Source organism: Amphiura filiformis, chromosome 19, assembly GCF_039555335.1.
Source record: "Amphiura filiformis chromosome 19, Afil_fr2py, whole genome shotgun sequence".
Lineage (NCBI taxonomy): Eukaryota > Metazoa > Echinodermata > Ophiuroidea > Amphilepidida > Amphiuridae > Amphiura > Amphiura filiformis.
In genome coordinates, this window is record NC_092646.1 from 51,583,690 (window position 1) to 51,610,597 (window position 26,908).

The following is a 26,908-nucleotide window of genomic DNA, read 5'->3' on the forward strand; positions in this document are numbered from 1 at the left end:
AACACTTTAGTAAAACGTACATAACTCATTAACAACAATAAATTAAGCACGTTTTCAAAGTATATGATTTGTAGAATCAACTTTTGCAAAACATTAAAGTGTTAATTTTCATTAATATATTGATTTTGATAATGAAAATCGATTTATAGGCTGTTTCGACCATTAATACATCGTGTACCCTTAAGCTAAACATTTTCAAAAATCCGTGTTTTACCTAATTTGTAACAACTTGCCCTATAGGTTCTATAGATTGCCTTTTGCCGGGCCGTTTGCTTTTGGTCGGTTAATACCAAACTATTTTTACAGAAGAAATCTGCTTGATATTCTAGTTTTAGTACCCAATATATCATAATTTAAAAGTCCTCTGGCTTAATATTTAGCTTATTCTCGAAGTCTTTTGTCTTCAGACCCCATCCGGTCTGTCTGATGATAGTATTTTATCGGGGCAAAGCAACATCGAACTTGTTGAAATAAATGTTTCGGTCAGTGGAAAAGTTACGCGACTGAAGCTTTGATGATAGTTTCTCGATGGCCTATGGGTGGAGATGGGTGGAGATGGTCGGGAACGGGTTGGGTGGGGTTTTCAAGCAGTCACAGATCATGACTTGCCCAGATTCGTTGAACATGTTGAAACTGTTAGCCGACAAATGTGTATTGACACGTATCTTTAGATGAAAAATAAACCCCTTCCTCCTTTTTGTTTTGTTTTGAAAAACCCGTAAGAGAAACATGGTTTTTGTTGTTCAGTGAGTATAAAATAATAGACCTAAGCATGTTGCTGGCCGGGGTTGCTGATAAAAAAAACTAATAACACAACACACCTTTAATATCAGTCGTTCCCCGCGCCCGGTCCCCACGCTTTTCATGTGTTCTCTATCTTCAGATAATAAAGCTACTAGTATGCAGCGGAAATTGAGAAACTAATTTGTGGCGAGTGCTAGTAAATTGTTTATTCCGATGTTATCCAGATTTAGCCAAAACAGACTGAAACATTTGCCGAATTTAATCCATCAACCAACTTTTTTTTATGCAGAAAAAAATTAAAGTCTCGCGCCTGCGGAGGATTTTATGTAAATCAGCTCAATGTACCTTTTGATAAATCGCAGATAACGTTTATTAAACCAAACCACAACGTAAAGTGATTAGTAAATGCATTATTTAGATTTGACAGATGTACATGTATAATCATAGACTCTGGGTATAATAAGCCAGATTTTCTGATAAAAACAAAGGCCTGCTCTGTTTTCAGCCAAGGCCGTGCACTATATTCTTGCTTTACCCTCTGGCGGAAGTGACGTCATGGATGTGTCATCGGCATTAAAAAATACGACCGCAGGCAATTTGCCTGTACTGAGATTCTCTGTATACACTGCGCTGGTCATATCGCACACAGTGTACACGGAGTGTACACAAAATAGTAACATTATGGCGATACATCTGAATAGTGTAATATTTTTCGCCATTACAATTCTGCAGGGTTTAAATACCATTAGTGCTATATCTGCAAGAGTGCATCCTGAAGACTTAAATGTTGTTGTTGGTAGTACGGTAACATTAAATTGCGCCGCTGATGATATTGGAACGCACAGTATTTACTGGTATCGGCACTCAACACAATCATATCTGACTAAAAACAGTAAAGTGTTTCACCAGGCAGGGCGATTACGGAATTTCTACCGACGTATCTCCGTTGTGGGTGATGCAAGTCAAGGCGAATACAATCTGAAGATCACTAATGTGTCATTCGATGATGCGGATCGTTATAGCTGTGTGTTCTTCCAAGGGAGTCGATATGTCACAGAATCAAAAGCAGGAGAACTTAAAGTATACGAAGCTCCTGCAGTTGGTTTCCCAAAATGTGACATCAATCCCAATGGTGGTATCGGACCAGGTACCAGAGTGACTATCAAGTGTGTATCCAAACGAGGTACAGGAGCACCGAATTCGCGTCTAGATTGGCACCGATGGTTTGAGATGTTACCTGGTAGTTTTGTACAAGGGAATGATCCAAGAGCTAGCTATGCAACGGAGTTATCTGAACAAGATAACGGAGCAGTGTTTACGTGTATTGAATCAAGTCCTGTTTTAACCATCCCACGTACATGTAATGTGAGGCCATTTCTAATTCCTACCAATGTCACTGTTGTTGCTATCCAGGGTGGTAAGGCATCTAAGAAGAAGACAAAGCAAGAGCAAAACTCTTCTATTGTTGTTGGACAGGAAGCGTTGTTAAGTTGTGAGGTGGAAGCCATCCCACCAGCAACCAATTACACATGGTTTGTTGGTGGTGAACTTGTGGTAGAATCTCCAAAGTTTATCATTGAAAACAATGGAGCGCATTTGAGAATAAGTGATGTGCAACTCTCTGACAATGGAACAGTTATAAAATGCAAAGCATGGAATAGTGTTTTAATTGAAGGATCCGGAGAGACGTTATTAGAAGTTGAGAGATTTATTCGTAGTGCACACACTGCTGGTTCGCATTCCTTTGCACCTTCCAACGTTGCCTATATTATTGGACCTACAGTCGCTCTTATTCTCCTTATATCAATCGTGATATTCTTTGTTGTTAGATTAAGAAACAAGAAATTAGCCCACAGAAGAGGAAGTGATTCTAAAGAAGTGCACCGGGATCATATACGGCCTTCTATGCAAGTAACGCCTTTTATCTCCGAACCTCAGGTTGTTGAAGATTCCAGCCCGGAATCTGATGAAACGGAACCTTTAAATGGAGTTACTATATGTTCAACACCACACGCTGCTATTGTTGAGCATCTAAGAGAGCAACATACTCCAGAAGACACTGAAGTTGAAGTTAATAAAGCTCCTGCAGAAGACACTGCTACAAGAGTGTTAATGGTAGGACGGTTATCGTCAACAACTTCCGAGTGTTCAGTTAACAGAGACCATGATAAGGAAAAAGATGTTGTTAGCAACCAATTATATACAAAGCCTTTAAAACGAGGCAGTAAATCTAAAGTTAGAAGAGGACTGTTGAAGTCAGACATTAGTTTTCCCATCTCGGTTTCCTCGGAGACAGATTCGATTTATATGAACTGTCCAAACACAAATTCTGTTCAACTTGTATAAAGAGTTGTGGCAACTGTTTGAGATTTAAAGTGTCTTTCATTCAATTTGATTTGATTTTCCTCGCTACACTCTAAATAAACATTACTCAATGTTGAGTAGAGCAACAAAATGAACTCAATAAAATTGTAATCAAAATGAGTACAAAATGATCAATATTGAGTTCCATTTGAATGATTTTGTGTATAATCTGTAATCTCTGTTACCTTTTTACTCAACATCTTGAGTCATTTTTACCGTATTTTATTTAGAGTGTATGAAGCTTAAATGAAGGGACCGTGAACAAATGATTGTTGATGAAAAAATGCCCTGACACATTATAAAGTGATGATAGCTTCAATTTGCCTTCAACTTCTGTTTATGCATTTGCATGTTATGAATATTTCAAATTCATAGTTACTTGTACTGTATCAATATGTTTGTTATTTGACCATGTTTTCATTGTTTAAAAAAATATGTATGTCGTTTCCAGAAATTGGAGAAGCGTCCATGTACGGACCTCGACCTCTTTCTAGGGTGTGTAAGGGGCGCACCATTAGATTCTCAGGGGGGTAGGAAGTTGGGGTCCGGAAAAAAACAAGTTTTTTTTTTTAAATTAATTTCATGCATTTATATACAGTTAGGTGGGGAACGGTTTTTTGGGTTTTTTTAGTGTTGGTGGGGAAGGTTTTTTTTTGCTCATGTAGTGGGTGAAGGTCCCCCCCCCCCACCTGAGAGTCTAATGGTGCGTCCCTAATGTGTATCAAAGTGTGACAAACCACAGATCCCACGGAACAGATCCTGGACAAAGCTAGTGACATTTTAAATTAAAATGGTACATCTAAGAAAGCAAACTTTTATCTCTTGGATCATAAGTAGGCTTACAGTTTTTGTTTCTTGTTGGAGATTAAACAGTCTATTTTAAAACAGCAAATTGCAAGCATGTGATATACTAGTAGTTTGATGGTTTACGTAAGCCAGCCACTTCCTAATCTCGTGACCGGTGATGTTTATGAAGTACATGTAGGCCCCGATTGTAATAATTAGGCTGCTGCCTTTCTAAAATTTTCATTTCAGAATTCCGTTCAATGGCGTCCATGCTACATAGTCGGTGCTACAGACCCTGTACCTATCACTATGGACCACAATGGCCTCATCCCAAAGGCATGGTTTAATAACCTCAATTAAATAACAATCGTGTAAAATTTGACCTCAAGTTGCAGTAGTTATATGAGTTTTTGTACCCACATTTTCAAAGGTCATTCAATGAATGTGCAAATGTATTGGGGTTAAAGAACTGTGCCCCAATAGATGAGCATGTTGTGGATCGTAGTGTATATTAATATCCATTGGGAGATAAACTACTGGGAACCACACACTCTGGGAAACCATCTCGGTGCGCTCGCTACTCGCTATTCGTGGGGCTTCGCGGTTTGTGACTCGTGGCTCGTGTCCCCCTATAAAATCGCGAGTAGTCTTTGACAAAGACTAGTAATGCTACATAACAGCCTACATTGCTGCTTACCGAACTTCTACGCTAAATTATTTACTGTGTCATTCCAAAAATACTTGTGACCTGGCTGACAAATACTTACTGCATTTACCCCAGCAGCACTTCCGAAAACAAATGATAAGTTTGTTTTAGTAGGGAGGGCTTGTACTGAGTGAAAACATAAAAGTTCAACTTCAAAGATGATGTATACGTCATCCATAGCACTTTAGGCGCTGCAAGTATACGACCCATTTAGAATCAGGTATTCTGTATAAGTTAGGTCATTCTTCTGATATTTTTAAATTATTATTTGTATTTAAATTTGAAAGGTTGGTGATCTGTTTGTCACCTCTTCATTATTCAAAAGCAGATTGTTTTAATCAAATTAATTTATATATTTGAATGCACTCTTTAGTCTTATATGATTTCTTAATGTCTCGTCAATTCCACACCAGAATATTAAAGAATAATGGACGAGGCTCTATTAGATCCACAACATGCTCATCTATCAGAAAAAAAGGGCACATTTCTTTAACCCCAATACAGTTGCACATTCATTGAATGACCTTTGAAAATTTGGGTACACAAACTCATACTCCGCAACTTGAGGTCAAATCTTGCTATATGATTGTTCAATTGAGGTTATTGAACTATGTCAATGGGATGAGGCCATTGTGGTCCATATTAGGGTGCATCAAACGCCCCTCATGTCAATGTTATTTTTTGCTCATATGATTAAAGTGTGCCACTTGTCAAGTTAAATAAGTGGTCCAAATTTAAATTCAAACGGAGGTCGGGAAATGGGTCCACCGCGAGCTCAAAGTTTGCCGTGAGGCATCTAGTAGGAAACGTTATAAACTAATAAGGCAGCTATTGATTTATACATAATGTTGTACAGTATACAACAATGGCTGCCTTCAATTGAACTTCCTATGGTACTTAAAATGAACTGTATAATCAACATAACACAATCATTTATAACACTAGCATAAAGGCAGCTATTTAAAGACCTTTAATTGGCAGTTGAAATAATAGCTGCCATGTGCATTTTTTGTTATTTATCACTATTATAGCCAAATTTACTTGATTATAAGCTGGAATTTCCAAGTATGTTGCTTTTTAACATGGGAAAATCCCAGTTTCCTTGAAATTTATTTGGTTTCTAATTTTAGAAGCTGGAATTCCCCAGGGTGCAGCTTGTGTTTCAATACAACAGAGACTTCAGAAACCTCTTCTGTGGTCAGGGTGCAGACACCACATCGGAGAGGTGATTCTCACCCAAGTCTTCAATGATCTCCAGATAGAAACGTCCAGGTCACCTGATATCACTGTCTTTTCAAGATTCCGCACAAACTATAACTTGCTGCCACATGATAGTGATGCTGAGGCTCTAGCACCATTGGATCTAGCAGACTTCAGTGAAGCAAACCAAGTGTTGACTGAGCAGTGGAAAGCAGATACTGAAAGTATCCTCAGATCTAAAGTGGACCTAACTCGAGATGACTATCGTGAGTTTGCTGAATTGTGTTTGTTCTTGCTCGGTTGTAAGCAATCCATCACTTTCAAACAGCCAGGTGCTTTACACAAAGCAAGATGGCTGTCCAAGCTGTTGTACAGCATCAAGATCTCCTTGGTGCAAGATCACATTCAACTTCTCCCACAAGGCACTGTAACAACAAAACATCAGCTGCCCAAGTTACGCGAGTTTGTCATCTTCGCAACTGTAATCTACAGCTCCTGGTGGATGACATGCAGCGTTGCAGTTGATGCTCCCTGGAACGATCTCTGCTTATACAAGAGTCTGCTTAAGTATTCTGATGTCAATGCTGATGTTGCTGCTAGTGCCCTAAAAGCCATGAAACGACATCTGTGGTACATCTCCCAAGAAATGATCCCACTGGCTCTCTTCAGTGATAACGTGCCACCACAGGAGAAACAAGCTCTTGCTAGTAGGCTTCTCGCAGTTAAACCCGATGAAGTGATGTCACACCAACTAATCGGTATGGTTCAGGCTTTGGTAAGCCTAAGTTCTCTGATGAGAACATCACACAAACAACAGCTTTAGCTGACTTTGCCGGCAGAGACTCTTGGTTTACTATGAACATCTTGCAGATTAACGAGGCGTTCTTAACAGATGACGTAGACACATGGCCAGAATCCCCAGCGTATCTATCCTCCTTAAAGTAAACAATGTTAAAGCCATCAATGTGGTTAATGACGCAGCGGAACGTGGTGTGAAACTGAGTGCCGATTTCCTGGCTACAGCCCACAGTGAGAAACATTATCAGAATGTTCTGCAGGTGGTGGAGCAAGATCGGAAGAAGACACCAAATTTGCGGAAGCGTAAACTGTATAGCGATAGCCGTGATTAAGACTAAACTAGTAACTTTCACTTCATGAGCAATGGTAATATAAATAATATAATGGCTTTTTAATTGTTCACTGCTCAAGCAGAAGCATCATTGTATTTAACTGGTTATCTATTGACTCCTTTCTGATGGCAACCGTAAAGTGAATTAACACCAAATAAGACTATAAGAGATGTATGCTTTATTATGTTTTTGAATACATGGGGCAGCTATTCATTTTGAAGGCATATCTATAACCTGTGACATCATCCTAGCATGATTATTATGATTTGTAAGTATGAGATCATTGAGATGATACATTTTGGCTACTTAGTGCACAAATCAATGAGGCAGCCTTTATTGTGCATGTCATAAAGTACCGAAAACTAAATAGCTGCCTCATGTGTAATTATATGTTATACATGCAAATAACGTTCAAACTTTGAGCTCGCGGTGGACCCATTTCCCGACCTCCGTTTGAATTTAAATTTGGACCACTTATTTAACTTGACAAGTGGCACACTTTAATCATATGAGCAAAAAATAACATTGACATGAGGGGCGTTTGATGCACCCTAGTCCATATAGTGAGGGGACATCGACATTAAATGACCTAAAAAGTAACGTGTATTTTATCGGAGGGATGTGGGTATGTGGTTACTCGTTACTGAATCAAAAATAGATAATTTTTAATTGTGCATGTTCCGTTTATATATTTTGCTACAGAATCTTATGCCGACCATCCTCTAAACAAACTAGACAATAAAGCACATTCAACGGAAACAGATGGTTTAGACTTAACATAAAACAGAAATAGAATAATAGACTTCCCGTATGGTTTCATTATTTGAATTGATGTCCTATTTAATATGCCCTTCCTCTCTCCATGGAATGGCTAGGATGTCAATCATGCTCATCTCAGTCATCTGTCAGGGACACAGTTCTTTAACCCCAATGTCTTTACATTCATTATGACCTTTGAATGTGTCGGGTACAAAAACTCATACGCCTCAACTTGGGGTCAAATTTTGATGCTTGCTAATAAAAATGAAGTCGATGAACTGTGCCACTGTGGACGAGGTCATAAATCTCGATGTTTTATAAAATAGGACTATGTCATTAGAGTTGTCAGTAACATAAAATATAACATGGCGTCGTTCAAATGTATACTAAAATGTTTAATGTTACCCATGGGTTTTCTATGTCTTAAAATATCTGAATCATTGAAATATTGGTCATGGGATTTTGTTTGTTACATTATTCATTTTTTTTTTCTTTGTTATGTCAACTATCCAGGGTTATGTTCACCTTTGTGCAAAGTACACTCGGTAGTTTAATGCTCTAGCACGCAGAGGATTGCATTAAACTAAACTGCCGAGTGTACTAGTAGTTAGTACTAGTAGGCATACTTTGCATAAACGTGATAAAGGTAGACATAAGGCATAATTATATAGCCTTCAACATAAAAAGTTCTCAAGTTTTGAGGTATTTTCTCAAAATATCAAGCTTGTTTGTACTCATTTTAATGCATTTTTCATACTGATTCCAAATATGGTCATAAAATGTCCAATTCTTTCATTTTTGAATAAATGAAAACTGTTGTCTGCACCCGCGTGGAGAGAGTTAAAAACCACAAGTTAATAAACACAATATTGCTGCAAGTTGGAAAATGGCGTTTGGAAATAAATGATTCAATAATCATTGCATGTATCATGATGGTGATATATCGCTACTATATATATGCCGGGATCATGTTAATAATTAATATAAAGTTGTATGATGGCCGGGATGATGGCGCAGAAAGGTTTGGACATTAAACATGACAAATGCAATTTATTATGGAGGGTTAATTTCACATTGAAATTGCTTAAAGTATCGCCGAATATGTTTTTGTCTGGCATTGTTTTCTTTGTAACCTAATTAGTATTCGTGACAACCATTTACGATTGTTCATTGTATCAATCGTGGAAATTATATTTTGTGCGTATGTAAAAAGAATGGTTTATATTTTACTTCGATATGTTTCCACCTACAAAGACGAGGGGTGTTGTCTAGATACCGACAGGTTCGTTTTGCATATATTCTAGAGTTTCTTAGTGGCGAGTTATACTCGGTATATGAGTGCGGTTGATTTGTTGTTGTTTGAACTTAAATTAAACGAAAGTACACATACCGCGACACACACCCATGGATCCACCCTTCTCCATGTACTCCACCACCACCACAAAGTTCACGTCAACATCACCGAAGCTTGGACTCCAAATAAAGTAGCTTATACTCGCCAATAAGAAACTCTAGAAATGCAGTATGCAGGATTATGCAAAACGAATCTGCCAGTAGGCCTATACATGGTATACGTACATGCCTACAACTAGTTTACAATCCCGGGCATTTATTTTATTCTGCAAGGTATTTTTTTAGTATCAAAAACAAAATGGAAACATCCATTTCCACCCGGCCGTGGTCTATAAAAAGCGCGCCAATGAGGATGCTTGATCAATTTTAACGAGCCTACAGATGACTGATTGCATCTATACAAGCACGTGATCATTCCAAAGGGCAGACGTTTTTGACAGTACCTGAACACGGGCCTGAACACCGTCAGGAGAAAGGCATTAATTTATTTTTCACAAAAATAGAATCTACTTTGTTGCGTGATTTAGTAAAGTGTTTGTGTGGTCTTTTCTGGCGGCGACACAAAAAAGGCAGCTGATTTTTATCCAATGTCATCTTAATTACCCATGCGATTCATTAGAGTCAAGCGGTAGCATGACCAGCAAGTTTTAAAAAAAAACGACTGATAAAGAAGAATAAACAGATGCACCGCGGACTATATTTACACGAAACAAAACGCTATTGTTCTGTGATATTTTTCACTGGGTACAAAATATATCTAAAAAACCATGCTAAATCTTATTTACTGTCCAAAGTGTAATATTTTAATAACTCATTAATTCAAAAAGTTACACCAATCTTACAGTCAATCCGATTGTTTGATAATAAACAAACATTCTTGTATTATTTCACGCGGTATTTCATAGCCAAAATTAGTGTAAAATCATAGCTAATCATACTGATATCCAGAATCTTTCGTCACTGCTACAGCCATACATGGCTGTCACTGTCGCACTACTTTTTGAGATTCACTTTCATAATATACCCTAGCAGTTTCCTGGATACCATACATACAAATTCTGGATCCCATTCGCCAAAAAATCAAGTTTTTCACAATTCTTTTATTCTTTCCGGACCACAGCATACATTCATATTAATAAATACTCCACTTTCACACGTCATTATATCGGGACGTCCCCGTGGCGAAGTGGTTAAGGCCATGGACTTCTAATCCACTTATGACAGCGTTCAAGCTTTGACTTGCGTTTGGCGGACAGAATGGTGGAAACTTAAAGTGAAAGATATCCTACTTAAAGGAACAGTTTCTAGGGTGAAATTTTGTGTAGAAACTGAATCTGACATAAAAAATGCATAATTATCAACTTGAAAATTTTCCCCATAGCACTGTACAGGCATATTTCTGCCCGAAGTCCCCAAATTGGAGCAAAAATTGGAGCAAAAAAATAAGTCCTTCAAAATGGGGATACTCAGGGCTAAACAAAAACATGTTGCTCTAGAGGGAGGCATTGGTAAGGGCAACATGTCTTTTGTTTAGCCTCAAACCTCCCAATTTTGAAGGACTTATTTTTTTTGCAAAATCTGTGACTTTTTTTCACGCCCTCAAAATCCTTAGGGGTGGGGGTAGCATTTTGCAAGTTATTTTATTTTCTGTAGATCTAGCTTACTTGCTTGTTATATCACCATTTAGCTAATGAAATACTGAGCAAATAAACACTTAAAGCATCCCTATAGCTCATACCATTGTGGAGATATGGCGTTTTCAAATTGAAAATGATGCGAATATTGTATATTTTTCTAAATCAATTGTCACCCGAACCCTCAAGTTTCTACCCCTGCTACAAAAATAAAGAAATATATGGATCCCATTCAATGCTTTTAATATCACAATTGTACCCTTGTTACACAATTAGAATAGAAAATTAGGCACTATTTGATAGTTTTCATGTTCATATACTCACAGGAAATCTGCAAGTCAAAATGTTTGTCACCCCAAAATGGCCATTTTCGGCCAAAATCGGACCAAAACATGATTTTTTCTCAAAATCTATAACAGATAGAGAGTTTTAAGTGCCAAAATCTGAAACTAGATGACATTTTACCCTTGGAAACATATAAACATTCAAGAATTTTGGTTCTTTTCACCCCTAAATACTTTTTTCACACGCGTGTCCGCCAAACGCAAGTCAAATCTTGAACGCTGTCTTATGAAGTTTTGCCCAAGTTCGAAACTTCCCACCACCTTTTTTTAAAATGTTTTATTAACCAATTTATTGTCATAAATCAAGAATAACACCATTTCGAACATCCATTGCTATTGTGATATTATATTTTTTTTCATCAAACAAACATGTTTGATTTTTTATTCACATTTAGGCCTAGGCCTACGGCCTACTTTCACCATCCAGATGCTTTCACCATGCCTGACTATCATGATATCTTCGTCCTTCAAAACACATTTATCAGTGGCTTTGTTCACAGCTCAGACTGAAATTATATTTGGAATAAATATTATAAATTGTCACAAATTAAAATCACAAACAGCGAAAGATCGCCAACAACTGCCGCTGAATATTGTTATCCAACTAGATTTCCCCACAGGGCTATAAATAACCACAAACCGCGAAATTTGGATATATACTAGATTGCCCTGCAGGGCTATAAAGAATCACACACCACGAAATATGGATATCCAACAAGCTTAAACTATAAATTAGCTCCCGATAGAGGGCAGGGCTTGATAAGGGAAATTAAAATTACAAACCTCGAAAGATCGCCGACAACCGCCGCTTAATAGGGATATCCAACTAGATTGCCCCGCAGGGCTACAAAGAACCACAAACTGCGCAATTTGGATATCCAACCAGATTTCCCACAGGCCTATCGATTATAAAGAACCACAATCCGCGAAATATGGATATCCAACAAATTAAGACCACAAACCGCGAAAGATCAACAACAACTGCCGCTCAATATTGATATCCAACTAGATTGCCCGCAGGGCTATAAAGAACCACAAACCGCGGAATTTCGAAGTGCAACTATTGCCCCACAGGGCTTCAAAGAACCACAAGCCACGAAATATGGATATCCAACGAGCCAGATTATAAAGAACCACAAACCGCGAAATATGGATATCCAACAAATTAAGACCACAAACCGCGAAAGATCAATAACAACTGCAGCTCAATATTGACATGCAACTAGATTGCCCCGCAGGGCTATAAAGAACCAAAAACAGCGAAATTTGGATATGCAACTAGATTGCCCCACATGGCTACAAAGAACCAGAAACCACGAAATATGGATATCCAACAAGCTTAAACTATAAATTAGCTCCCGATAGAGGGCAGGGCTTGATGAGAACCACAAACCACGAAAGATCGCCGACAACCGCCGCTTAATAGGAATATCGAACTAGGTTGCCCCGCAGGGCTACAAAGAACCACAAAAACACGATTATATTGCCTACTCGGGGCATTTAGACGCTTCCGTAGTATAGGCTTAAATATAATGCGCATTTACCAGTTCCGACTTGAAGTAGGCCTAAATCGGACTTACTCTCTGTGTCTCTCTGGCATTGTCAACATTGGGTGTGTGTTGTTCATATTTACATTTTCTTTACATATTTACGTTGCCTTGAATAATTAAAATATATTAAAATGTATATTGATCATTGTGTACGCCTCTTAACATTACAGTCATGTGTGACAAGCAAGTTTTAAAAATAAACGACTGATAAAGTTTTGTTTAATTATTTATTGTCATGAATCCAGAATTGCAACTTCAAACATCTATTTTTCGTTTTATTTGTTTTATGGAGCACATCCTAACCTGATGACTTTCCAAGCTTGGAGCTGCTTGGCTACATTCATAAAAAGAAGAGAAATCTACCAAAAAAACGTTGACAACGTAAAGAAATCAGCATGTTTAAAAAAAACCACCTCGGCTCACTTTTTGAAACTTGGTCCCATTTTAAACACCAACAGCAAATCAGTGTTTTTATTTTATTTCAACAGAACACAGCGTTTCCAACACGATTACAAGCCTACGTGTTATTTGTTTAATTCAATCATTAATCATGATTATTATAAAACAAAACACAATAGGATATTGGCTTACAGTGCAAGAACAAGATAATAACCTTTCAGGTCGTTCCAGAAAGCTTACAAATTAATATCGCATCTGCACATTAAAGATACATAACACTTCTGGAAATGTTTTAAATTTATATAAATATGATAAAGTTTAAATCAGTACCTTTTACAAATGGGACCAAGTTTCAAAAAGTGAGCCGAGGTGGTTTTTTTTAAACTTGCTGATTTCTTTACGTTGTCAACGTTTTTTTGGTAGATTTCAATTTACTTGTATATTAGTCTGCGATTAGTCATAGAAGAGTTGTTAATACTTGTATAAATGTTTAAATACCACATATGGTATATCGTATTGCTGCATATTGTGTCGCCCTATACACTGAGATCCACAACATGCTCATCTATCAGGGCACAGTTCTTTAACCCCAATACAGTTGCACATTCAGTGAATGACCTTTGAAAATTAGGGTACAAAATCTCATACTCTGCAACTTGAGGTCAAATTTTGCACTATGAGTGTTTAATTGAGGTTATTGAACTATGCCATTGGGATGAGGCTATTGTGGTCCATATAGTGATATTAATCCTCTGTGTGCTAACCATAGCCTTCAGGCCAAGTTTTTGAGTTATTTTCTCAACATATCTCAAGAACCCCTGAACTAATACTAGCCTTGTTTATACTTATGTTAATGCATTTTTATGCTGATTCCAAATATGGGTATGAAAATGAAAACTTCTGAAATTTACGATTTATTTACAGAAAAATTGAGACTTGTCGTCAAAACTCGCGTGGGCCGATACATGAATCTTCCTTTGTGTTCAAACAATCATTCATTGTAGAAAAAAAATAATGTGTTTTTCTTTGAAATCGTTTTGCCATGCAACATGTGGCGCTTCATTATTTATTTTTGGTATGTTTTATTAGAAATTGAATCATATTGCTGAGACGGGAATGTTGTTTGCCTACATGCATATAGGTTCACAATTTTAGAGAAGCTTTCTTTGGATAAGAAAAACTTTTGACTACCATGAGGATGGGGGGGTATGGCAAATTGAAAGGATGCTTACACAATTTATTTCAGAAAGCAATCTACCTATAGGCCTACAGAAAAGTTCAAGTACATGGAAAATAGTGCTCTCATTATTACGTTTTCAAAATGGGAACCAATAAATTTGCACGTGCAAGGGGTGGGGGGGGGGGGGTATTCCGCAATTACTTGGCAGGCCAGGTGGGGGGGGGGAACGATTTTGGCACGCCGTTTGGTAATATACCCACCGTTGTCCATTTACAATTATTGCACAGCCCTAAAGTATAATATTGGTGCTATCTTTATATAAATCCAGGTATCTTACCATGCTTACGAAACTTTGCATTTTTGGTATTATTGTTTTTAATGATTTGTTCCAGATATTTTCTCATTCTACAAACAAACATGTACAAACTTCTTTCATTATAAATATGATGTAATGTATACACATGAATAAATTATTTTATTAATTAAACTTGATCTGTTTGAATGCTTTACTATATTGTTTACGAATCGGTCTGAAATATAAACCATCTATTCATTCACTTCGAATAAACGTTATTTGAACTTTAATTTCCTTGCATCATTGGTAAAAAGTAATATGAATATTTCTACAATATTTACGGAGCTCACTCCTCCTTCCAGAGGATGGTTTAAGTACTTCCCATCATGCACTCTAAAAGTGTTATCACCAGAGTTTCTGCCACTTTACTTTTCAAATCCCATTGAAATCTGTGTAAAAGATGCTGTTTTAAAATTGTGTGTGTGTATCATTATTATACTTGGTAGGAGTGATGTGTGCATAAAGGATAATTCATACCTTCTATAACATAACATCTGAAATCGACCAGCATATTGACAGTGTTTTTATTGTTGAAATAAGTGTCCAAATTCAAATTTAAACATGCACTTCTGTGCCATGTTTCCTCACACTGTTATGCTATATAGGTGCATGGTCAACCAGTGGGGAGTTGTGTAGGACTAGTACATAGGCCTACATAAATCATCCTCACCCGTATACTCTTCCTCCTATAATAAGGGACGCACCATTAGATTCTCAGGGTGGGGGTAGGAAGTTTTCCAAAAAAAAAACTTCACCCACTATATGAGCAAAAAAAACTTTCCCCACCAACACTAAAAAAAAAAAAAGACTCCCCAACAAACAGAAAATAAATACCTGAAATTAAAAAAAAAACACTTCCGCCTTCGGCGGTGAAAAAAACAAACTTCAGCGCCTTCGGCGGCGAAAAAAAATTTTCTTCCCCCGACCCTAACTTCCTACCCCCCCCCCCTGGCCGGGCAGCAATAACCCGAGCAGCTACCGGTCCGCGATCGTTCGCTTGGCATGCGAGGGGTCAAAGGTTCGAATCCCGGGGGGTGCCAAGTCAAAAATTCTTCTTCTTCTTGAAAAATTCGGATCTTCTCTGACTTCCGATACCAAAAAGCATGGGTCAGTGTTAGGGTTAAAAAGATGTATTTTTCCAGATTAGAGTGTCCATTACATGAAATGTGTATCAAAAAGAATCCATTCGATCTTCACAAATTGTTTCGTTGTTTAGATAGCACATCACCATGATCACCAAGATAGATTTGAAACAAAGCAGTCTTTATATTTTCCAGAACCTCTTAACACGGTTAATTAGTTTAGGACGTTTCTCGTCGGAAGTTCAGTAATTAAGCCAAGGATGTTTGGTGTTAAGAGATAGGACTTGACTTCATTAATACTTTATACCTTGGAAATAATATAATATTACCCTGACTCGAGTCATGGGCTGTGTTTTGGACCCGGTTTTGGATGACACAAAAACACCAAGTCGACCTTTGTAAAACGCCTCAAAATGTTTTTTTTTCATCGTGTGAACTGCATGCAGCGGACAAGAGGACGGTAAAGTTACATTTTAATGTGAGATACGAGTGGCACTTCCCTGGTTCTATGATATAAAACTCTATAGATCATCCGGGATGGAAGACAGTAGATATAGAGAAGTATAGCCTACTCAGATGGTTGTTTTTGAGCATCGAATTCGTTTGGACCCAACACCGCCAGCTCCAGTGACATATGAATAATAAATATTGTAGGATATTGAGGTCCCTTTACTCATCAAACTCTTGATGGTAAACACATTTATACGAGACTTCAACAGACGGTGAAGATCTTCCATGGCTAGATAGATCGTCAGGGTGATCAAAGCCAATTTATTTATTATCTGAGCCATCAACATAGGCCTTTATTATATATAGGCCTATTTCTTTACAGCATCGTATCAATTTGCCCTAATTGTGGCTGCCCCAATTCTAGATTGGTATCCAATATTTTCGACCTTCCTACGACCCCCGGGGGGTGGGGGGCACTTCAATATGAAATGGATATAAGGGCTGGCACTTTTGCACTAAGGGGCATCTCGGGGAAGCACTTCAATTTGAAATGGATATAGGTGTAGGGCTGGCGCTTTCGCACTAAGGGGCATTCGGTGAGAGCAACATGTAAAAAATATGGGGTCATACGCGTCACCTCCAAAGTTGGAGTGCCCCCCCCCCCCGGGCCTACGACTCTGCATGTCATGTCTGAACATTTTCACACAAAATACACGAGTCCTCGATCGTGGTATGTATATTAGGATTGATGGGAGCGTCCCTTGATTGTCTATGCATAAAAGATTAAACCTGTCATTACGAGGAACGTCGTAACGAGACGTCAACTCCATCTGGAATTCAAAATGGCGTCCAACTGGCTCATAATACCGTCATTTCCGAGGTAGCCTATATTTCATGTATTTGGTCTCAAATTTAAAACTGAAATGAAAGGTTAATCATGCCTTTTGATTGACACTTTTATTTTTGCGTCATTTAAAACATCCCTGGGGAACAAGCATCATCAGCGTACCTGAGATGTACATTTTTTTTTTCTTACTGTTGTGAAAAGAATAGGCCTATTAGTACGTGTAAGTCAATGTTTGTCGGGAGTGTGTCAACGGTCCGCGCCTTTTTGTTGGTGGTGGGGTGTGTGGGGTGTGTGTATGTGGATGCGGAGTGGGGTGTGGGGTGCGTGTTTGGTGCGAGCTGAGGGCATTACTTCAATGATGATATCACACAAAACTTCACACATCAGTGGTTTCGTGTAACAAAGATTACTCTAAATTATAGCCAAATGATGAACTTTGTCGCTGCTCATCCCTTCTTTAAGGGATTTGTGTTATTATTTTATCTCATGGTTTGACTTTCATGACTTTTGTGCGCCACAAGCTCAAAACGTCGCCATATATGTCAGTATGATTAATCGTGTCTTTAGTAATTAATTAAAGCCCATCGTGTCATCAAGTCACCGTGCATGTGCACATGTTGGCCTATAGCCCTATATCTGTCTTCTGTCCCAGAGTTAGCCGTGAACTTGTAGAGTATAAAGCCATTATGCTTTGTTATATATGGAATAAAATGGATGACATCATCGTTGATGGATGTAAATTACAGCTTTTACAATTCAATGATGATTCATCCGTTTTACTGTCTTAACAAAATATAGATTGATTTTCATTTTAATGCTTTTGGTTATTAAATATGTCATATACTGAAACCTGGGAAATCTTCCAATATCATCATAATAAAGTATTTTGTTTTCAAGAATAAAATCGGGGACATTATAATATTCTGGTCCTGGTACACAAGCCTGCATAATTCTGCTTCGAAAAATTTGTTTGTATTGTTATATTTTGTTTTGCTTGTTTTATTTTCACCAACTTTCTTCCCTATTACTGTTAAAAATGTGCATAAGTTTTAATTATTGGAACACAATCCTATTTCTCAATTGTCTACCCAGGGGCATCTACATAGGCTATAATTGTATATTCCAGAAAATGATGATACTCCCCCACCCCCCTACATATGGAGTAAATTTTCAATAAAAGAAATGTCTGGAATGGATTCCCAGGCGTTTCCCAATGTAACCCGAAATGAAAAAAAACTAATGTAATAACAAATCATGAACAACATGATGAATGAGTCCTCAAATTTAGGATTTTCGAATGTGAACTATTTTTGCTGTATTTGGACATTTTTTTCGTGTAGGCTACATCCCGAGAATCCTTTTTAGAAGCGAAAATTTTCGTTAACCATTTTACTTTCAATTTTTTTGCTGTCAGTACCTCACAAAACAACAACTAAATGTATATTAAACACCTGCATTTTTGTGCGTTGTTGAAATTAGTATAACCAGCACACAAATAATTTGTTCTGAAAACGTTATTGAGCTTCAGGTATTTGATGAATCAATTAGGGAAAACCAAAACAACTTGACAGTATAACAATAATAAATCCATGTACTCAAGATAAACCACATCCCGTTACAAACCCGATATCCCAAATTTATACATCTGATTATCGTCCACTTTATTTACCATTTAAATGGGTCAAAATAATTGGGCTTAAATAAAAGTTTGTAATGTTTGTCATTTCTTAAAAAGAAGTCGATCGGTCGATTTTTAGGCATGTCAAATAAATATTACCTGTAGGTGTTTTTTTTCTAGATTGTGAAATAATATTAATATAGATGTGCACTTCTTAAAATTAAAACTGCTCACCAAAAAGAAAAAAAAGATGATTTCTGGATTTTTTGGCGTTAATTTATTTTTATTTTTATTTTTTTAATCCAGTTATATTGAAGAAAGATGTCTAGGAAGCTGAGATGCTTCTTTTATCCTTGCTGATATACATGTACTAGAAACACTTATGGATGGTAACAAAAAGAAAAGAAAAACGCCTCCTCCCTTTTTTCAGGCATTTTAAATACGCTAAATGCAGGGCCCGATATTGGTATTCAAATACTTTTTTTTTGTAAATTAAAAATAAGGAGCCCGTTCCCTTTTTTTTTAACCTGGACGAGAAACATGTTTTTACTCGGCCTTTGTTAATATTTGCTATACTTTTCTGATTGCACAGTGTCAAAGTATAAAATCCTTGACTTTTCAACGTTTTTGAGCTGCCAATCATCACTGATACTGTGATAAGTACCTCCACAGGGAGGAACACCTATACAGGCACAATATCCAAAGTGACAAAAGTTTACTGAGACAACAAAGTAATACCTTGTAGTTAAATGTCCTGTGTGGTACTCAATCACTCGTGTACTCGCTTTACCGCCTGACTTGAATAACAAATACACACTTGTTGTGAATGGAAGCAAAAAAGAAAGTTAGCTTTGTCCAAATTTGGAGCGTAATTTACCGCAGGGTTAATGGCCCGTGTAGAATAATCATGGAAATGAAATAGTAGTGTAGTTTTTCCAGGTTTGTGTTGGTGTTGAGTCCCGTGTTGAGTACCTACCTTTAATAACTCTTTGTGTGAATAATTCCAAACCCGGCGGAATATTATGGAGTCTAAATTTATGTCAGGCACTTCCCTGATTAAAGCCCTGCCATATTATAACATTTGCTGAGGAGGACGCCCTCACTGAATTTTTCAAATTCTTTTTTCACACGATTATATTGTAGGCCTACTTTATTAAACCAATATACCTTGCAAAAATCAAGACTCTGGGTGGTGTAGTTTTGTCAAAATCCGAGATTTTGAATAAAACGCCGGAATCAGCGTTTTATTATGCGATGGAATTATTACTCGAACGCATACACGATGTTCATAACACACAGTACGTACACGGCGTGCCGGACGGTGATATACACAACAAAGGGTCGTACCATAACATGACCGAAGGAGTGGTACGTATTGGCGACATGTGCGCTGGTAGTAAATTCCAATTTTCTTTGCTTTACCGTAGTTGTTCGGCTCAAAAATAAAAGTGGATATATCTGACAGTAAAAGCTAACATTTTATGGCAAAGAAATGCTAATCTATTTTGTTTGAAAATGTTATAATATGGCTTTAAGTGAACAACAGTTTGCCAATAAAAGAGCCTTGATAGGTTACCATGGTTACATGGCTTAATCAAAATAAAACTATTTTAAGCTCTGATTCCTCAAGACCATTCACTGCTGGTTTTATATAAACGATGGACATTTTATACGACCCTCCCCCCATCAAACGGTGCGTCCCTAAACACGGGCATTTCAATAAAACTTAAGTATACTGAAAGTGAAGTACTACGTATAATGTTTCCAGTGCGGTTTGCTGTGTATCAGACCTAACTGTTTAGTGTTACAATTTCTGCAATTCCGATATCAATATTGGGAATTGTACCCGGGAATTGTATAAAAATGCATGATAACCATCTCCATGCATATTAAATTTTAAACAAAAATCCTTTAAAAGGGAATGCAGTGCAGCGTACTTTCAGCAGCTGCTTAATCTATACAATCAAAGTGGAAAGCGTTGTTTATTGAAACTGTTTTTTTTTTCATTAATCCGTTCATGAGTCATGAGTCATGTTTTTGTCCAACGTTGATTCAAATTGAACATCATAAGTTTAAGTTATTATTTTAAAACAATGGGTAAGCCTAAAGTTTACCCAACATGGTAATCAATTTATTTATTTATTTATTTATTTATTTATTTATTTGTTTATTGATTTATATATTTATTTATTTATTTATTTATTCATTTATTTATTTATTTATTTATTTATTTATTTATTCTTTCTTTCTTTCTTTCTTTCTTTCTTTCTTTCTTTCTTTCTTATTAATATTTATTTATTGATTTGATTTGATTGATTGATTGATTGATTGATTGATTGATTGATTGATTGATTGATTGATTGATTGATTGATTGATTATCAGTATATGATTAAATAATCCCGTAATGCTATGACAACATATTTGTGGCTTATTGTCAATTGGTCAATATCCTACATACGTCAACTCCAATTTACCCCCAGCCTAGATTATGTTCTCAATCATCAACTTTAACCATGATGTATTTAGAATCACCTTCATGCATCGATGTGTTGTGGCTACTGGTTTAGCTTTCTTTAGAATTAATATTTGAACCAGACTTTTCCTTTTACAGGAAACGTTTGTATGGTAGCATATCCTTTTTTCGGTCTCAAAGGCCAAGAAACTGAAAAGTTTCAATTCAATATCACGGTTTGTATACTTACTTTATAATACACTTAAACAGTGTATTATTATAATACTTCCGCAAATCATTTCTGTAAGTTCATTTTCTTCGTTTTCTTGTTATTTAAATATCTAACAACCACACAGATTCCAATCGAGTTGTGTGCAACTACACTGGCTACAACTTATCTTTATTATGTTTTTATATCATTTATTATGATAATAATTATTTTAAATTGGTATATGCCTACTACGAAAATCTAAAGTGAAAACAATATAGCCCAGTTTCACTTTACATTTATATGTTATGTAGCTTCAACACCAAAATACAGTCACACTCGTATAGGTCGTATAGGTTCACCATCTCCAGCTAAGTTGGTAAGTATCCTAAAACCACACTCTTTGACTTCTGACTTCAAACCTGGAAAACACAAATTAAGTGAACTTGTGACTGGCAGACATTTTGATTTCCTCTGCAGGCCTACTGAATTTTTTGTGGTTATGTTTTCATGATCGACCCTATAGACGAATTCATACAGACATGCAGGTAAATCCGTGAAAGAAAGAAAACGGAACCCAGCTTCTTTTTAGAATGATTGATTAGTTGATTGATTGATTCATTCATTCGTGCATTCGTTTGTTCATTCCTTTAATTCAATTCAATTCAATACAATTCACTTCACTTCACTTCACTTCACTTCACTTCACTTCACTTCACTTCACTTCACTTCACTTCATTCATTCATTCATTCATTCATTCATTCATTCATTCATTCATTCTTTCTTTCTTTCTTTCTTTCTTTCTTTCTTTCTTTCTTTCTTTCTTTCTTTCTTTCTTTCTTTCTTTCTTTCTTTCTTTTCTTTCTTTCTTTCTTTCATCTAATTATTCATTCATTCATACATTCATTACAGACAGTCAGTCTGGTGCATGTGTACATTTCGTTTATTAATCAAATTAAGTTTATTCATTCTCATATTACGTCAAAAGTATACAAGTCAAGTTAGCTCAATCGATAGTGTGTGCGACGATGGTTAGTGTAAACATTCTAGTACGCTCTCTTGTAAAATAAGGCTGAGAGTCACCGGTCTCGGCCAAGGCTGCCGGCCCTAGCCCTGCGGCCTTGATGTTTCAGTATCAACTATTGAAAAAAACATCAAAGGCCACTAACGACTAAACACTCCTAGTGAGTTCTAATATAGAAGGGCCCCGCAGGGCAAGAAAGCAAGGATGGCGGATTGTCTCTAAGAGTAGGTAATTTGACACCACGGAATATATAAACGTTAAGACGAACGGATATTTCGCCTTAGAATGCATTTGCCCTTTGAGAAGCCTTTTTATAGCACAAAAATAACATGTAAACAATTGGGATTTTTGCTAGCGAACCGCTGGACAAAATCCAGGATTGTTGTGATCTAAAACCCTGATTTATGAACATCCGTACATGTACGGGAACGCATGCAGTAGAAACCTAGAACAAACAGCAGCCTCAACTTGTCACTGTTAAGTATTTTATTGTTCGTTGTAACTCAAATTTATTTTTATTATCAGATGTTCTAAATTTACCTGATAGCTTGCAGATGGTATACAAATTAGTCACAATGTAACTGACGGATAAAACCTTATTAAACCCAGCTTGCTGTAGTTTGATACACAGCAAATGTAACATCACTCAATGTTGAGTAAAAGGTGACAGAGCAATAACACGGGGGGCATGGGGGAGGAGCAAATGCCCCTGTCCATCCAGAAAAAAAAATGTTGATTTTGCGCCCCCCCTGAAATTCACTTTGCACCCCGGGTGTGTGTTTTTCAGTAAGAATGCCCCCATTCCGTGAGACTGGGAAAAATCTTACCAAAAGAGGGTCTTTCCGTGAGAATGTGAAATATTTTCGGTCAAAATATACAAAATTCGAAAAGTCATCAAAATTATTCTTTTCATTGCAATTTAATTTCTTTGAGCTTCTATTGCCATTTCTCCCATACATGGTGCAGAAAAATGGCCATAGACATGCATGTTTATCTAGACCTGGTCCATATTAACTGTGGATGCTTTTAAAATGACAATTTCAACGCGGCCTATATCATTCCAAACCACCCATCCGATCCACGGAAATGATCTAGAATTAATGAGACGATGGATAGTTGAGATGCATATGGATTACTGCCTCTTCAAAGCTAAATATACTGCTGAAAGGTCACGATAGAAAACTGTCATATCATTTTAGTTTCTGTCATACGTATCTTCAATCCTCCCGAGACTAATTAGAGTCATGCATTGGGCCATGCATGGAAGTCAAACGGTCGTTTTAAGGTTATTAATTATTTTTAACTGTTCTGATTTGGTAGTTCACAGCATCTTACGAATGGTAGTGAGATTTGGCAAAAACTGCGTTGCTCAATTCATAGCGAGCGTGTAGAAGAATTAAAATATCACAGATATACTTTTATAGGTGCTGCGGTTCTTGAGTTACGTTGTAAAGAGGTCTGAAACAACAACACTTTTGTAAAACGTACATAACTCATTAACAACAATAAATTAAGCAAGTTTGCAAAGTATACGATTTGTAGAATGAACTTTTGCAAAGTATCAAGGTGTTAATTTTCAATAATATATTGATCTAGATAATAAAAATCGATTTTTAGGTTGCTTCGACCAACAATACCTCGTCTACCCTTAATGTGGATTGATTTGGTTTATTGCCCGCGAATAACCATCTTGGAGCTTCTTAACAAAATGAGTGTATTTGTTTAAAAATAAAATATGCAAAAAATGAAACTAGACTATAGTGTACATCATAGCAGCTGCCAGAACAGAGCTCTAAAGCCAAAATACCCCATTATTTTACACGTTTTTGTCGCTACTTGGCTGAGGCGAGTATCATCAGTTGACATGAGGTTGGAAGTTCTTATTTCGAGCCCGGCTTATAAACTTCTATGCGTAATGGTTAATATCAATTGAATGGTTAATATCAATTGAATCCGCCTAATTGTATCTCCACCTGCAACCCGCCTGGCTTCAAAGTTTTTGTTGTCGAGAGGATTCATTAATTTGTTCACGTTCCTGTGGCAGTCTGAATGAAATAAAAGTGCAAATCGGGTCGTCTTGTTGGACTTCTTGAGCCGTGGCTCATATGCGTGAATTTACGGTATGATGGCACGACGTTTCTGGACATACATATTTTCTTGATAGGCCTACTCATGCATGCAAAATCAAGGTTTAAAGGGGTTGGGAAAGGAGGGTCATGATGATCGGCATCGAAAAACAACTTGTTCTACAAATGTGTAGGCCTACTACTTTATTTATTTATTTTTTAGTATCTTTGCTGTAACGCGAATCGCAGTTTCTTCACTTGGGGTCGATCCCGCCCTGTCTATGAACATATGAACCAAAGTGCATTCTAATTCTATATGTAGTAGGTATATAAACTTGGTTGTTTACATCTCATAGCGTTATTCTGTTTTCCAATGAAAGGAAACAATTCAATCAATTGGTTTCCTCCCTTGTTTGTATATCCTGATTCTAGACATCCTATATGCTGTTCGGTGGATCTTAGCGACGGTGATATAAAGCAACAACATATTTATAATAGTCGATTTTAATTATTGAAAATATAACAAAGTTTACCCATGTTTCATTAAGGAAACACTTACGTATCCCAATAATGATGCTGAACCGAGACAAACATAATCCTAGGAATGGGAAATTCACGCTATTAAAGCAGTTTACAATAATTGTATCGGGTAGTAAGTTATGCATTCAATGCTCGTATGCATGGTTAGCATGTTTATAGACATCTGTCATTTGGGTAAATCATGATATTATAGGTCCTACACCATATCCGATAAGTTGATGATTTTCAACATGTAATGAATAATTTAATATGAAATTTACTGTGGATATGGACAATTATAGCGTCCACAATATAGGTCTAGACTAATATTGAGCAATTGAATAATTTACAGTGATATTAGGAAATAGTCATGGGAATGACTATCCGATCGTGCTCACTATTCACATGAACTTTAGGCCTACAATTCCGATTGGAAAGTTCCAACGGGAGTACACCCAAGACTAGGCCTATTTATACTATTATGGATATAATGAGCAAAAACAATACAGAAAATGACCATATGGCAAGCTCAGTGGTAGAGATAGAGAGATGGAACAAGTTACCATTTTTGTGACATTTTCACTCCATGTGTTAAAAACATTTAGCAGATATAGCGAGCGTCTCATGACCAGATGACTAGTGCAGTTTATTGTTGTCATAAGTAGAAAAGATAAATAAATCCAACAACCTGTCTCTTGCATTATGAAATGTTCAGATAAATACGTGCAGAGTCAGTGTTTTTAGGCCTTTTAGACACCCCTCACCCAGGGGGCCACTCTTGTATAGTGTATGCATGCGTGACCAAATTTTCATTAAACACCCCCAAAGCGAGTTTTACCCTACCAGCAAATTTAGGCCCTTAAGAAGGTAATTTAATATAAAAGTTAACCCCTAATGAGTTTTTTGGCTAGAATTTTTTTTTAAATGTACCCTTTTTGGACTCGTAATTAACCAAAAATTTGAAAATGTACCCTAAACAAGTTGTTCAGTTTCAGAAAACTACCTTTAGGCCTATTCTTGAAAAGCAGACCCATTTTGAGCGTATTCGCGTAACGTGCATTACCTAATAAAACACCCACTTTTCTTTGTTTTTTTTTGACACACATGCGTACAGACCGTTTAGGGGTGGTGCAATAATTATGTGTACTTCGGGGGTGAATTATAGGGGGGCAAAGATTTTTGGCAGGCCAAAAGGGGGGGCAAGCATTTTTGGCAGGTCGAAAGGGGGGTCAAGCGATTTTGGCAGGTCGAAAGGGGGGGGGCAAGCCATTTTTGGCACAGATATTTTGGGCACTGTTTCTATATTACGCCCTAAAAAGGCGTAGGAAAACATTACAAACACGTTCAAATATGCAAAATTTCCTGCTCGCTGCGCTCGCATTATATGTTAAGACAATATAAGGTTTTAAATTCGGGTTCCCCAAAATCTTGCATGTGTAAGGGGGGGGGCAAAGATTTTTTGGCACGTCAAAAGGGGGGCAAAGGTTTTTGGCACGTCGAAAGGGGGGCAAAGGTTTTTGGCACGGCCAAAGGGGGGGCAAGCGATTTTTGGCAGACCATTTTGAGAATTCACCCCGGGGGTACACATAATTATTGCACCACCCCTTATGTGCCGTGTCCCCCCACCCCGGACCCCTCTCCGGCATGCTGGACATGGCATTGGCCAGACACATTGGCTATAAAAGGCACTATGGGGAGCGAAAGATAGACATGATCAATCCCGTGTCCTGAATCAGCAGAAAATTTTAAATCAAAGTCAAACATTTAAACGTGCCGGGTCATTCGTAATATCTCAGTCGAGTGAGTGACGACTCATCAATGATGACTTTTTGATTGACCCGGTGTTTCCGTTATAGGATCCACAACATGCTAATCTATCAGGAAATAGTTCTTAAACCCCAATACATTTGTACATTCATTGAATGACCTTTGAAGATTTGGGTACAAAAACTCATATTCTGCAACTTGAGGTCAAATTTTGCACTATGATTATGTAATTGAGGTTATTGGACTATGCCAATGGGATGAAGCTCTTGTGGTCCATAGTGATAGCGCGTCTGTAAATGCAATCCGAGGATGTTTCGCAGGGCACGAGTTCTGAAGCTCTCTTGACAAAATACAAAATAATGGTTGATA

At 37.2% G+C, this 26,908-nt stretch overlaps 1 protein-coding gene across 1 annotated transcript; it reads left to right on the forward strand.

Annotated features, from left to right (window-relative positions):
• Positions 1 to 1,366: 1,366 nt before the first annotated feature.
• On the forward strand, positions 1,367 to 3,243 carry LOC140141453 (hemicentin-1-like). Its single transcript, XM_072163316.1, has one exon. It carries the CDS (start codon positions 1,426 to 1,428, stop codon positions 3,088 to 3,090), a length of 1,665 nt encoding a protein of 554 aa, XP_072019417.1. The 5' UTR covers positions 1,367 to 1,425; the 3' UTR covers positions 3,091 to 3,243.
• The last annotated feature ends 23,665 nt before the right edge of the window (positions 3,244 to 26,908 follow it).

Bases quoted from the DNA above. Each gene is read 5' to 3' on its own strand.
- LOC140141453 (XM_072163316.1), top strand. From the start codon at position 1,426: ATGGCGATACATCTGAATAGTGTAATATTTTTCGCCATTACAATTCTG.